The 15,924-nt window shown below is 37.3% G+C and overlaps 1 protein-coding gene across 1 annotated transcript in view; it reads right to left on the bottom strand.

Moving 5' to 3' along the window:
- RYR2 (ryanodine receptor 2) overlaps positions 1-15,924 on the bottom strand; it is a 646,972-nt gene that overhangs the window by 347,771 nt on the left and 283,277 nt on the right. Inside the window, exon 12 of the mRNA XM_089777369.1 lies at positions 10,972-11,128. Within this exon, the coding sequence (XP_089633495.1) occupies positions 10,972-11,128 (157 nt within the window). The remainder of the gene's footprint in view (positions 1-10,971; positions 11,129-15,924) is intronic.

The following is a 15,924-nucleotide window of genomic DNA, read 5'->3' as shown; positions in this document are numbered from 1 at the left end:
CCTCAGATCAAAAAAGAGAGAGAGAGAGAGAGAGAGATTGTCTACACAAAATCCAGCTGAGCATTATTGAAGAACATATTTTATAATTTGTCATCTGATTTTCCAGTAGGGATGTTAAAACAGTTAACCAGTTAAACAAGAGCACTTAACTGGATAACCATTCTGACTCAGCTGCTGCCATCTAGCCCACTGCTCAGTGCAGTCGTGGGGTTCCACCGTGCCGGGGGTCCCACTGCACAGTTCACTGTCCTCCACCCCTCCCACGGCTGAGGCTACTCTGGCACAGCACGGCTGGCTGCCACTGCTCCAGCCTGGAACAGCTGGCAGCCACTAGAGTTCATTGCCAAGGGTTGGTTAACCACTTAACATCCCTATTTCCAGTCACTTTAACCCCAATGAGTTAGCATAAAACTGGTGTGAACAAAATTGAGAAGCCAACCTTATACTGGTTGATCAGATTTCAGTTTTACTAGCCTATGTTCTCTGCAGAGGTACAAATTGTACTCATCTTTAACATAAAACACTTTAAAAATACTAAAATTAAATTAAACTGATTTTAGTAGCAACTAAGGTTAAATGGCTAAGAAATCCAATTGCAACACAAGAAACAGTAGGAGACTTTTCTAAAACAAACACTGCATCAACAAAATGTATTCATATGTATATGGTTTAGCCCTATCAGGAGGTTAAAGTTTCACGTAATGAGCTCATAACAAAAAGACAGAAGGAACGCGCATATTATCCACTATATATTTTTTAGAATTTGTCTGTCTGTTCGATCAAGAACTCCTCCTAAACAGTGAGAGTAGGATCACAAAATTCAGTATACAGCTTCCTCTTAACATTAATGAAAACAACATAAGGGTTTGGTTGTGCCAGGAAAGTGGGATATGCCTGGAATGGGATTGATTCTCATAAAAAACAAATAAAAAAGACACCTACTCCAAAGCAAGTACAGGCCTCAACATTAACATAATTTACCAAATATTGAAAGAGACTGAACCAAGATGAGCCAGAAAAATAGGATAAACCTGGAATAGGATTGCTTCTCATAAAACTTAAAGTAAAGAGGTAAAAAAGAGAAATTTAGAGCAATGCTTTGTTTTGGCACAGTTAAATCAATGCTTAAAACTTGAATGCAAAAGAAAATGTTATTGAAAACCTAATTCAATACAGCCCTTTTTTGTTAAAACATAGCGAATAAGAGTTCATAGGGATAAAGAAAAAAACAAACTTAATGGAATTCCCATTTTTAAAAAAATACTAAAAAAATTTAACAGAAAAAAATAAAAATCCTTTTTTAAAGATATGTGAAATAAAATTAACTTAGTAAAATAACACTTCTTTTTTGAAAAATACAGTCATTCAAATAAATCATGTACATTTTTTCTTTTAATTTAAAAAAAAGTAATTGAATTAAGGACCCAAGAAACAGCAAGTAAATCTGCTAGTTTTATACATTAAACAGAAAATTAGGAAAGAATAGCACAATGCTTATGTTTGCTTCAGGCCTTTGCCTCAAGGTCCTATTATTCAAAGAAAAATACCAATGAAATAATAAAGGACAAAGTGATTCCCCTGAATAAAGCAAGCTCATAATCCACTTTTCATATACCTCACAACTTCAACCATAGGCTGCCACTTTGCAAACAACTTGCTCTTAGCTGAGGAAAACAGCAGAAGGATCCTATCATCTGGTTGAGAGCCCCTATATCTCACATTTTTATTATAAAACTATTCTGAGGAATGCTGCAAAAACCAGTTACCCATGTCTTGTCATGCCCACAGATACTGGATCACATTCTGTATCATAGTACCTTACTCGCACCAAGATTTTCACCAGGGTTATGTCTACATGGGCGGCTTCTTGTGCAAGAACAGCTGTTCTTGTGCAAAAATTTGCCGGGTGTCTACACTGCAAGTGTGTTCTTGCGCAAGTAAATTTACAGTCAGAAAACAGGGCTTTTTCTGGAAGAGTTATTCCTCTCCCCACAAGGAATAAGCCCTCTTGCTCAAAAGCTCTTGCGCAAGAGGACAGTGTAGACAGGCAACATGAATTTCTTGTGCAAGAAACCCCTATGCCTAAAATGGCCATCAGAGCTTACTTGCGCAAGAGAGCGTCCACACTGCCATAGACGCTCTTGCACAAAAGCACATCTCTTGCGCAAAAGCACATGCCAGTGTAGTCGTGCTCTTTTGGAAGACTTTTTCTGCAAGAACTCTTCCGCAAAACAGTTCTTGCAGAAGAAGCTGTCAGTGTAGACATAGCCCAGAGGTCTAAGATGCACTGGAGCTGTCTCCCCTATAATAATTTGAATAATTGAGATGCCCATAGGAGAGCATGGGACCTCACAGACTGTGAGCAATAAATACAGCAGCATTTTATCTCAGTTCTGAGATTTAGTAGTCAAATTTTTACAGCATTATTGATCATATGTTAAGGAGAAATTTTCTGGATTGCATTGGTGGCATAAAACAGTGCCCTAATTAGTTAAGACCATTATGAGGATCTCTACTCCAGAAAATAATTTAAGTAGCTCATTTAGCTACAGCCTATGTCAATGCAAAGCACAAGGGAACAGGTATAGACCACAGTTACTAAGATAAAACTGCATCCACTTGGAAGTTGGCCCTTGAGTTCCTACCAGGTCCACCTCAATCTGACGAATGGAGCATCCACCATCAGGACAGAGAATAAGGCAGTTGTTTGAGCAGGCCAGGAGGCCACCAATTCACACTCAAGGCAGGAAGCACAGTCGTCTGATCTCTTGGCAGACTCATGGCAAAAAAGAAAAAATAATCTGGCACCTGCCACCTGTTCTAAGATCTGCACAGAGGCCTCAGGATTGTCCTCCAGCCCCATCTTAGTGAAGGATTCCTCCCACGCTCCTCTGGGAGTTCCAGACATCCTGAGCCAACAGTTAGAGCACAAAGTGCTGTGGTTGAAGTTGAAGCTACTGTTGCTGTTTGTTCTTGTTCTGTTATTGCTTCTGTTCAAAGAACTGCTACAGCTGCTACGGTGTCTGGACTGATCTCCCCAGTCATTTCAATAGGGCCTCTATCTATTTCTATCTTCAGGCTGAAAGAACCATTTGTATTCTTCACCAAGTGGACACAATTTATTACTTAAACACAAAAACTTGAAGTAACACAAAAAAAAGTCACTCCTCTAGCCAACACCAGCTGCACTCTCTGAAGCTCTTTACGTAACCACACTCATCTAACTTCCTTCAGTCCCCTGTCATGTGACAGGCTGGCAGTTGTTAACCTTCTCTTGGCTGCTCCATCCTTCCACACCCACACTTAGAACCAATTTTTCTAGACATTCCCTATCTCAACAACAGCAGCAGTTTGGTGAGGCAGCTTGATAGTAAAGGCTGTCAAGAGATGTTTTTCATGATTTCAAGGGAAAAATAATCTTCAAGTTAATGAGGGATTTGCAATGCACTGCTTACATGAATGGAATAGTCACATGAGCATTACCAGAATGTTCTTCCTCACAAATTAGATTTCTAAATCCTACAAAAATATAAATGTCTTTTGAAGCACTTGAAAAAAATTCTAAATTGTTCACAGAGACTTCTTCACGTGTCATAATCATAACATTAGGCATCCTAAAATAATATATTCATTGATTCACTATATTAAATTGCTTTTGATACAGACGTTAATCTTGCTATCTTGTGCTGGTTGAATTTTTTTTTTTTATGATTTAAATTCTTTTCTTCCTCCAGTCAATTATTTCATGTAGTGTAATAGTTAATTTGTTCATGCATTTGATACTGATTGCAGAAATATACTTCTAGCTCATTGTTAATTCATGGGTATTTGCAAAAGATATTTTATTTGTGATATAAATCTCTTAGTGTTGAAGTACACTACATTATTTTAAAAGCTAACACAAATACCTGGAGATAACAAAAATGTAAAAATGCAAAAGCATTTATAATAGGAAATTGTGTGCAAATACTGATGCAAGAATCGCCACATTAGTTCTCATTGTTACTTGAACAATTTGTCTTTTTTAACTGGTGGCATTTATCCTTGTTAATGTGCTGTACTTCCCAAGTCTTAAAGTATCTTTTCCAGTTTGGCTTCTGTAAAAATTTACTATAAGCTTTAAGCACATGAATTTTTTGTCTCTCTCCTGTGGACAAAAGATAAAACTCTGCCACTCTTTCAAATTTTTTTTGTTAATCTCAGGTTCTGATGCCCAGAAAAAGATAAAACCAGTATTGTAGGGGTCAATTGTGGAAGAACTCTGTATGTGTGAAGTATAGGGGTGGTGAGCCTTTCCCATTCCCCACCCTCTTCCCTACTACTGATGAGCCAGAAGCAAGCCTCTAGGAATATATGCCATGTAGCAAGAACTAATTGTAGATAAGGGTGAGGACATAATCTTGTTTACCTAAATATACTGATCATGTAACCAAAGTCAAAGGACAAGCAATACAGTAACAGACTGGAACAAGCAATGAGTAACCCCTGGAAGTTTCCAAATTGCCACAAACAAGGTAGAGACAAAGTATTTAAAGCTGCACCAGAGTACGGCAATTTGGACCTCTCCGAAGGGCTTTGGGTACCGGCGCCTCGGAAGCTAAGACAGTCTTCACTTCATCCACAGCCGACAGGTTCTCTGGTTAGCAAAAAGGATGTAAGAAATGCCACTTTTCCTATCATATTGTTTTTCTTTTAGCTAAGGAGCACAGCTGATAGCTGTCAGGAAATAAACTGCTTGTGTTTGACAGATACCTGTGTAGCATTTTTTGTACGTGGAGAACCCAGTGTCAGACCTGAGACTTACTCTTGCCAGCAACAAGTACCATACGGAGGACCAGTGCTCAACTGTATATGCATAACTATGGTAGAAAAATACATTTACATGTGTCCCTACTAATATGAGATATTATAACATTCACTCCATTGTCCTGTTAGTTCAAAATGTGAATTAATAAATGTACTTTGTAAAATATTCCCTACATATCATGTAAAGGCAAAGTGAACAAAGTTTAAATTAAAACATTCCGTACTTTATTTGACAAATACTGAATTGTAATAGAGAATAATGACCTGGCTAGAACATATCTGAGGTGGAAAGGAGGCTACCTCTCTGGTTAGCATCATTCACTTATTGTGTTAGATTGCATGCCAACAAGGTGAAAAGCAGGAGCTCAGTCTCCACCCCAATGCAAAGAACATTCCTTGGAAACTAAGTAACAAGTTGAGTTTTTGTGTAGAAAGAACTGTACATTCGTCTTCACTTGTATGGAATTAGTTTCCATAAATTGTTACCACTGTATGAAGGCAGTCTGAGACCATCAGCTATTGCCCATATAGGTCTTTCTTACATATATTTTATCATACTATTTTGAATTCTATAGACAGCATGATGTTGTGTGAAGAATGTAAAAGCTGGGAAAGCAAGGGAGTGATGGCTAGACTGTAGTAGATGGAAAACTGGAAAAGGAGGAGATGGTAAGAGATGACAAGAGTGTAAGAGTGTGTTGAACTGCACATGAAGATGAGAAGAAACAGGAGGGTACTCCAGGGAAGACAGAGTAGTACTATGTTTTTGTGGAAATACATACATAGACAGACAGTTTAATCAGGTTCAGAGGACTAATCATATGATCTAATATAAACCAGCTCAGAGAGGAACACTGAGAAAAGGCTGAAATTATCACTCTATGATTTGCTAGTGGTATGATGCATGCTGTGACAGTCTCCACATTTTGAAGAATGCCATGCCACTTTATCTGTAATGATACAGCACTTACCTACTTGATTACAAACTTTTCCCCCTCCCCAGATGGACAGTTTTCCCAGTGAGATTAACTTTATTACAGTAATAAAGCAAAAGCTCGGCATAGTTATATCTCTACCCTACTGAGATCACACTTGTGACATTGTCAGCACACCAACTTCTAAAGCATGCTGAAGTTCAGAATCTTTCACACTCCATTCATTAAATCAAAATACGAAAGAACAGAATTAATTCCTATGCTCAACTCCACGGAGGTAAAGCAATCATGAATCCACATTAACCAGACAATTTTAGTTTGAACAATTCTGACAGAATCTTCCAAAATTGAGATGGTAAACAATTCTCCCCAAAAGGAAAACATTATACAAACCTTGTTTTGTGCACACCACTTTGTACTTCTAAATGTCAATGCAACATAACTATCTTAATTTCAGTATTGAACGTCCTGAGAATACGAAATTCTTCTTGAGATTCCAAGTACCCCTTAAATATTTCTCAAAGTGTGAGGAGTGCAGTAATTTTAAAATTATAATTATTTTGATATGTTGCATTAAAGTGACTAGTTATTGGATTTAAAATGGCTTTTATATGAATTAGGTTTTTTATTCTTCTATGGAAAATGTGGAATCAATCAAACAACTGTGCAGTAATCTCTATGTTCCATCAGCCTTAGGGACAAGTAGAATTGTTTGCTTAAATTATTTCAAGAAGAAATATTAAACTTATATTTCACATTAATGAGTCTTTACTCAATAGTTCCATTCATTATTATAGGCTGATCATTGTTTTGTGTTTTGATGGGGGCCTTTTACACATTTGGACATGGTATCTGACATTTCACATTTGGACATGGTATCCCAATCGCTGAATGTGAGACATTCTCTATCTACCGCCCATAACCCAGAAATTTGACTAATAAACTATAAAACAAATTGTGATTTATTAAGTCTATTAAAACAAGAACCTGACTCCTTAAAGGAATGGGGAATTTAAAACAGCAGCAGGAAAAGCATACACATATCTAGAGGCTTCAGGAGGACAGATGGGTATATTTTCCTGTTCTCTCCCATGGTAGATTTTCAATTACAGCATGCTTTGGCTACATTTTCAGTTTTCCCTTTCACTGATACAAGTTATATTTCTCTTTTGAGCTATGAGCAGCGGTGGGGAGCTCCTTAGAGAGATCCTGTCAACTTCTACACTACATTTCCAACTGAAAATTATGTTTTTGCTATTATAATAAGCACCACAGAAGATCATCACAACTCAAACAGAGATCTCTTTGTTTTCCAGTTTGTTTACCTTGTTAATGCGTGTATAGTTAGCTTCCTGGATTTGTCATTGGGCCAGTGTCCAACTGAACAGACATCAGGTAGGCACATGCACACTCAAATGTAAGGAGAGATGGCCCTAGATGTGTTGGATATTGCTCCCAGGACTACCCAGTGATCCTTATAAAACACAACAGTAAGCAGGAAAAGGCCCCAAATTATTATTTTTATTTATGTAAAGTATTAGCTAAAACATCAGGACAAACTGTTCAAAATATACCCTCTCTGAAAACGTGAGATTATCCCTTTGACTTGTGTCCATTGCTCATCTTCCACAATCTGCTGCAAAAAGCTATTATATTGCTCAATCTTATACAAAAAAAACCCCAGAGAAATTCCCATTAGTCTTGGAATCCTTACTTAGCAGAAGATAGTTGCATATTCCCAAGCTACACTAACGGATGCAAGCATGGCTTTTCAACAGTCCATAAATATATATGTATATTAAAGAGTTGAAGATTACCAACTCTTGCATCCATATTGGTTTGAATTACTGACCTCAAACAATTGGGGTCTTTCTCTCTCATACACACAAAGGTAACTGACAAAAATTTAGATATAGTATATTATAGATATGGACCTAAACCAAAATTGGATTATCTGAATGCCTGTGAACTTAACATATAGATCAGAACAAAGTGGTTTGGGTACTATCCAACATATATCCATGGCCTGGTTACAGGAGTAGGACAAATTGTTGTAAATTTACAAGAAGGAATAACTATTTTTAAAACCTACTACATTTTCGTTCTGTTTTATTTAATAATAATCATAATTATAGAAATGCATAATTGGATGCAATGGGATGCAGTTTAATTTAAAAACCTCAGTTGCAGAAAATAACCCTTCCTGTGTGAAAATGCTGCTTATTGTTCATAATGTCAATTTTCAAATTAAAATTCTAAATATTTAATGTGTAATGAAATTTTGGGCATCAGTTTTCTTTATTTTGCAGAGATGCTCAAATAACATCAATGTGAGAGAATATTCTGATTTATTTTGTCTTCAATTCCTTCAATCAATGAAAAATGGATCCTGATGTCAAAACTGTAAGTAGTCCCAAACATTTTGTGCTGGTTTGCTTCATGACATAAGCCATAACAGTGCCTTCTTCTCAATTGCACTTGGAGTTACTTATTACCTGCAGGGTGTGTACATCAGAGGTAGTGAAAGGAGGCTTTTTGATAAAGCAGCACTGGAGTGAGGGTGAACAGGACTTGCTGCACCTGTAGGAAAAATGTATTTAGCTCCCCTGATATTTTTTTCCTGCTGCTGTTTCTCACTGTAGAGGTAGTCGAGGCCATGTTCTATTCCAGACACATTCCTTCTAAGCCCAGCTAGTATTACAGGCCTTGAGCACAAAGCAAAAATATGGCTGCTTTCTCCATGAGCATATAGGGGAAAGAGATTCCAGACTACCCTCCTTCCAAGGGACTATGGAGAGCTATGGTTTGACCATACTTGTAAGTTTGTTAACATAAAGGCAAACTAACTATAAGCTTTGAGTTAATCCCCGCCCCTCCCAAACACAAACTGCTAAATGTGATGTTTGACAGCTCTATTTCACAGCAAAGCATGACACTAATTTAACAAGTTCTGATCTGCAAACTAAGTGTGCTAGATTCATTTTCAGCTATTAAGCTGCAAAAAGACACCCTGTGGTCCTTCTTCAAACAATCCACAGTTAAAATGGAATTTGGTGTTCACAAAATTTACATCAAGTCTGATGTAATCTACCACTCTGACTTTTCCAACAGGTTGTGGGGCTATTCCTGAAGCAGCCCAAAAAAGACAACTTTGACTAGAGCAGTCACAATTGCCTTCTCTTCACTCCATCGCTCCTGGAAAGGGGTAAATTGTGCCAGATCTATAACAGCAGCACCATATGCTCCCCGATGTGCCACTATAATTAGACAGACAAAATTCACATTTTTCCTAATTACCACTTCTTCCACACTCAAAATTTCCCCCTGCTGCCAGGAAGCAGTGATAGTCAAACACAAACACAAGAGAACACGTTAAGCCCACTCTGGTCTTTTCAGCCAGCACATAGGATGGGCCACAATCTTCCCCTTCCATTATAATAATAATAATAAATGTACTGCTTTAACATGGCAGATTATCAAAATGTTTTGCCTGAAGCCTCCAAGGATTCTAAAACTTAGGTTGCCTCTCAGAAAATAACTTAAAACCCAGTACTAACCATGAGCAAGACTTAAAAGTCTGCATTCATAACAACTGATGCACCTTACTGAACACTGGGGATTAAAAATAAAGAAGTAGCTCTCTCAAGAAATTGGATGTTATAATCCTTAGAAATGAAAACTAAAATTCCTTAATAAGCAAAGAATCTTTATCTAACCAAGACACATGAAGCATTCCGTAGACTAAAGATGTCACACAGTTGTATCTTCGACTAAATTAAATGGGATTTCTACCTGTGCAAGGAACACCAGATCAGATCACAGGACCCTTTTTGCCCCTCTAGACATTTTACCCAACAGAGGCAAGAGCAGGGATGAGGATCTCAAACCCGAGTAAGTTTCAAAGCCCAAAATCTAGCATTGCCTCCATCCAAATCACATCATTTATGTGAAAGCTTTTTAGCATTCCCATAAGACTACTTTATAAACAGGATTTCATTATTTTTCCTGTCACGGGAGAGGATTCTGCTGTCACTATTCTTTTTCCAATGTTTTCCTAACTGGGAGAGGGAAAGCCATTGTCTGAGCACCCAAGAATAGCCATCAGACCTAGCCACCAAAGAGCAGGGGTCAGCTTAGCAATGGGTCTACATTGTCATTGTAAATCAGGGGCTGGCAAACTTCAGTTGCCATCCCATCAGGGTAAGCCGCTGGCATGCTGGGACATTTTGTTTACCTGAAATGCCCACAGGCATGGAGCCCCACAGCTCCCAGTGACAGTGATTTGCCATTCCAAGCCAATGGGAGCTGTGGGGGAGGAGGGCAGTGCAGGTTGAGGGACATGTTAGTTGCCACTTCTGGACACTCCGATTGGCCAGGACTGGTGAATTACAGACACTGAAAGCTGCAGGGCTACATGCCTGCAGCAGCTCCTGGTAAACAAAACATCCCCTTGTGCTGGTGGCTTAATCTGACAAGCTGGGAACTGAAGTTTGCCAACCACTGAAAAATGTGGGGCGTTTATGAAAGGAACATACCAGTTTGCCATTTTTATCTATTGTTCTCAGAGGTTGGGGGAGTCGGTTTATATGAGAATGGGCTAATTAACCAATAGATAGAGTAACTTACAAAATATTTTATATTGAAATGCTTAATATGTAATCTCAGCTATGCCAAGTATAGATTAGATTTACAGATAAATAATTTAATTCAATAAAACAGATTTCTTCATTTCATTTAAAAGAAATAATTATGTAATTGCCTCTTCTCTCACCCAATAGACTAAGAAACAGTGCAAGAACTGCTAAAGTTCCCAGACATATTGTTAGAAACATGAAGATTTTGCAAAAGTGGATAAGCAAAGAAACAAAATACTATCTAGGTTTTTTTAATTAATTCTACTACTTTAAAATTCCTTGTTTATGTGAAAAGGTAGAAAAAAGGATTTAGATAAGTCGTATAGTGGAAGATGTATACATACCACAGGGAGTGGCAAAATGTAATACAGTTTGTAGAAATCTTAAGATGAAGATTTGAGGATGGGCTAATGAAAAGCTTGCATACTGAAGTAGTTGACAGAAGAGGCCCAGAGGGACAAAATTAAAAAAAAGCAATTGGATGTTTGGTAGCTCTTACATTCATTTTTGTTTTTTTCTTAAATGTATTTAAACCATGCTCATTAAAAGAGAACACGAACACCATCAGTCACATGAATACTGCATTTGCTTTGTACCTTGGAAGACCGAAAACAAAATGCTGTAGATTTCACATCAGCTTTCTCTTTGTCCATAAGAAGAAGACTCTTGTCATCCATGAGACTTAAATATTTCCCTGTCGTTATATGCCTTAATCTGAATGGCTGTCCCCATCTAATGTGGCTTCCACTCCACCTAAAAAGGCAAATTCAAAGAAGACTTCTTAAACAAAACATTTAAAAATTAATTTCCAGACCAAACAAAGCTATTGAAAGATTCATTAATATTCAGATTAGTTGCAAGATCATTTTCATGTATTGGCACACAATGTCCAACATCATCCTTCATCTGATGTGGTATCAGTCAAATGACTACAATACACTTATGTTTAAATTAACAAGTTAATAAAAAGCATCATGACAACAGAAAAAGGTAAATAAATTTTTTTCAGTTCCAAAGAAGTGGAGACGAGGGGCTTTGAAGAAAACTAAGAATACTCTCAGTACAGTTTATCAGCTTTTTAAAAACCCTTTCAGTAGTAGAAAATATTACTTCTTTGAAGTGTATTTTCTGCACTAGCACTAGGCAATACTATCTGAATGGCTTGAAACCTGCATATGCAGTGCCTTTCCCCTGTGACATTCTACCATAGATCAAGAGTAGTTCTCTCAGGTATAATGGAAGGGAGAGATCAATGGAATACTTGAGGAAAAGGTTAGCCTCCTATGGCTTTAAAAAAATTTCAGATGTTGCAGAAATGGCTGCTGACAGAAAAACAGAAACACTCCACAGAGGAATTTAAATATAGGATTTTACAAACTCATTGCATCCAGGAGAGGAGAGCTCTGCTCCAAAGTATGAGTGAAGTTCCTCACTTCAACTTTTTATCCACTTGTAGCTATGCTCACCTAAATTCTCAGAGTACTCCTCTGCTCATCTGTCTGGGCTCTCATCTAGAGTGTTCACAAAATAATTATTAAACCAATCAACAAGATCCTGCCCAAATTCTTCACATTCTTCATGAGAAAAAAGAGAATTATAAGGGAATGTTTCCACCCTGGATTTCTATTAACAGTGAACTTCAAAGGGAGGCACCCAAATAGTGATGTGAGGTGAGGATATTCTCCGAGAATGAGAATATTCTGAGAATATTCTCCAAAAGATGATTTCCTGAGAATATTTGAGAATTTTCTAATTTTTCATTTCCTCTTGGAATAATATATTGTATTCAATTTTTAGAACACCCTGAATGTTAAAGAGCTTTCTTGATAATTCAGGGTAGTTTGAGAACGTTATAGAATGTTCCAGAATGTTATGGAACTTTCTAGAACATTCATGAGTCAGGAATTCTGACTGTTATGGAACTTTCTGGAAGCATCACAAAAAGCATATAAAGAGGCAATAACACATTTATTCTCTTTTGTGAAAGGTGTAATTGTGTTTTCATCAGTATGAAAAGAAGTAAGCCTAAAAGTGATGTGTGGGATTATTTCCTTCATAAAACAGTTAAAGACAAAGTGTTATATGAATGTAAGTACTGCAAGGCTGAATACATCAGAAATGCGACAAGGATGAGAAAGCATATTTCCAATTGTTTGAAGACTCCTACTCCTGCTTACATCAAGGCAAAGGCAACAAAATTCTCAAAATTCTTATGAGTCCAGAAGCAGATCACCTCAACCATCAACTGCATCAACATCTATAGAACACTGTGATAGTGCTAGTGAATTTACATCACCACCTTCCACATCTAATTCAGCCAAGGTGTCTCACTCTGTAAGTCGCTACTTTGATTCTATGAATGAAACTGAAAACAAAGGTTTGGATGAATATTTTGCACGACCTATATTCTCATCGGAATCACCTCTTTCACTGGTTGAAAATGAAGACTGGATTACTTTCATGCAAAAATTAAGACCATCTTGCAAGATGCCATCCAGGTACACACTTTCTAACAATCTTTTGGAAGCTAAATATCCATGTGTTAATGCTCTTATAAAAACAAAAATTGCTGAAGCCTCTTCTCTTGCACTGCAGTGTGATGCTTGGAGCAACCGAAGAAATTAATGTTATAAATTTTATTGTATCAACACCCCAACCAGTGTTTTACAAGACAGTGGCAACCGATGTTGAACGACATACTGCTGAGTATATGGCATTCCATATAGAAGAAATAATGACAGAAATAGGCACTGAAAAATTTGGTGCCATTGTCACTTATAATGGTGCAGCACTGGTGAAATCCTTATCAATGCTTAACAAAAAATACAATCACATTGCTATGCACACTTGTGCTGCTCATAGACTAAATTTCTTAATTGGTGACATCAGTAACTTGAAATCTGTTCAAGAAACTGAAGCTACCTGTAAAACTATTGTGAAGGAAATTAACAAATTGCAAGTCTTACTAGCTCATTTTACGGCATTTCAAAAAGAGAAAAATCAAACTTGTGCACTTAAATTGCCAGTTAAAACTAGGTGGGGTCACTCAGCAAAAGTCATTGTAGAGCTTGCAGAGTATCCTGCTAAAGAAGGTTTTTTTTGGAAAATCATATGTAACAAAATCAGCTGGCTCAGTAGATGCAGTAACACGGTGGAAAGGTTTTTGCTATGGATCAAAATTAGGGAAAGCAGCGATCAACATATTGAATATGCCACCAACAACAGCAGCAACTGAAAGAAGTTTCACTACTTACAGTATCATTCATAATGCAAAAAGAAACAAGTTAACACAAGAAAGGGAAGGCAAGCTGATATTCATAGCCCATAATCTAAAACTTCTTAAAAACCCACATGATGCTTCGTTGAAATCCCCAATAGAAAAAAGGAAACAGAACCAGAGAAATGAAGAAGAAGAAAATGATGATGCTGAAGAGAAATAAGTTGTCGAAGAAAAGGATATGTATGAGGAAGAAGAAGAGATAGAAATATATGGGTCAGATTCAGAAAGTGCAGATTCTGATTATACTTGTATTCAGTCCAGAAATTTAAAAATATTTGTATCCTGTAATAAAAGTTCTAGTAATTTAAACCTCTATCTTTTTTTCTTTACTTTCCCGAATTTTCAGTTTAACAATTGGAAACTTTCATGTTTCTTGAAGTTTTATTTTAAAAGACTTTATTATTAATAGTAAAATTCTTTTAAAACTATTTAACAAGTGTTTAAGAGACAATTCTCAAAAATTCTCACATTGGAGAATATTCTCAAGAACATTCTCAAGAATATCCTCTGAAAGTTTATTCCTGAGAATTTAACCCAAAGTTCCAACTCCCTGCTTCAGACTCAGCCTTCTGAGAATTTCTCTCTTCTGTGCTCCACTAATTCATTTTAAAGTCAGACCTGTATGGGGATTACTACATTGAAGATCAATTTACTGTACTCCAGACATGATGAGATCCTCCTCCATCAATGCTCTCTCAGAGGAGTGCTCAAACTTTACTTGGACTGGAAGCTTGGGAGACAAGGAAGGTACCCGTCTCTGATATTTGACCCATAAATAAAGGTGCTTAAGCTGTTTCAAATAAAAATGGAGTATTATTTATTTGTATTGTGGTAGCATCTGGGAGCCTCAGTCATGGGCCAGGATCCTGTTGTGCCAGGCACGTACCTTCCTTCCCTCCTAAGCTTTAGCACAACAGACTCAAGCCCATAGGTTACTGTGGGCAAAACTATTATAAACTTCAGCAGCAGCTGCTTTATAAAAAAGATTCCTAACAGTCTGTTGTAACTTACAGAGAATGGCTATGGAATCAAAGCTATGCCATGCTTTAGGGCATTCTAAGCTAGTGAAGAGATTTTAAAAGATTACAAGAAGTCTTTTGGAGGGAAAATTCAAATCCAGGATCCCCTCAGCAGAGTCTGTGGGAGGAAGCTGGATAGCCAGATCACAAGTTCCATGTTGTAGTGGGGTAATTAAGAGGAAAAATGATTTTAGGAGAAAGGAGAAAAATGGGAAAAGGAAGAAGGACTGGGGAACAGAAATGGGTTGGTGACAGAGCATCAATGTAAAAAAAAAAGGGTATGGGTTCTTTTTTGTTTGTTTTTTGCTTTATGAAGAAACAACAATGCCCATCTTATTAAGAAACATTCTTCTAAAGATGAACTGCATGAAACAAGATCTTTTAAAAATGCAAGATTCTATAAAATATATAAACTATCCCAATTTCAATGTCTTTTCCTTGAAATTACTCAGCCTGATCCTTTTGCTCTGTCCAAGACTTCCTTTCTTATCCTCTTTCAGGGCTTATCTACACTATGGAGAAGTTTGATGCTGCCACAATCGATCTTCCAAGGTTTGAATTAGCGGCTCTAGTGAAGAAGCACTAATTCTAACTGAGACAGTTCCCCTGTAGGCGTGGGTAGTCACTTGTTCCTCACGAAGAGCAGGAAGCCAACATGAGCATTTGCTCCCGTTGACCTCCCACTGTGCGGATGGCATGAAAATGAGATTTAAGATGTGTTCACTTCAGCTACATAATTAACATAGCTGGAGTTGCGTATCTTAAGTTCATTTTCCCCTTTAGTGTAGACCAGGCCCCACAGGGAACATTAAGTCCACTTTCAGTTTCACAACCTCTCTCCCTATTAGACTTTCAATATCCAGCCTATGCCATGGCTTTCATCACCAAAAACTCTCAGAGGTCTGGGTTGTTGTATATTTCCTCTATGTTGATTCATCAAAACTTCCACATTCATGTAATTTTCCCCAAAGTTTCAAGAATGAGTAACAATGCACATATATTGTTTGTACTGTATCTAATGTGCCAGGAAACTATTTGGCCTTATCTGCACACAAAACTGTACAGTATACTCAAAAGCTAATTAGAGCAAGCCTTGTCCAAAATGAAAAACAAAAATCTTACAATCCAAGCCTGGAAAGACATTAATCTAAGTAATTCCATTACTTCTATGGGGCAAAGCTAGGTATTGTCCTCAACTTACACTCAAAACATAGTAACACTGGAATATTACTGCAGTGCAGGACCCTATC

Source organism: Pelodiscus sinensis, chromosome 3 (genome assembly GCF_052426305.1).
Source record: "Pelodiscus sinensis isolate ZL-2025 chromosome 3, ASM5242630v1, whole genome shotgun sequence".
NCBI lineage: Eukaryota > Metazoa > Chordata > Testudines > Trionychidae > Pelodiscus > Pelodiscus sinensis.
Note: the sequence above shows the minus strand (reverse complement) of the source record. Positions and strands in the feature narration are given on the sequence as shown.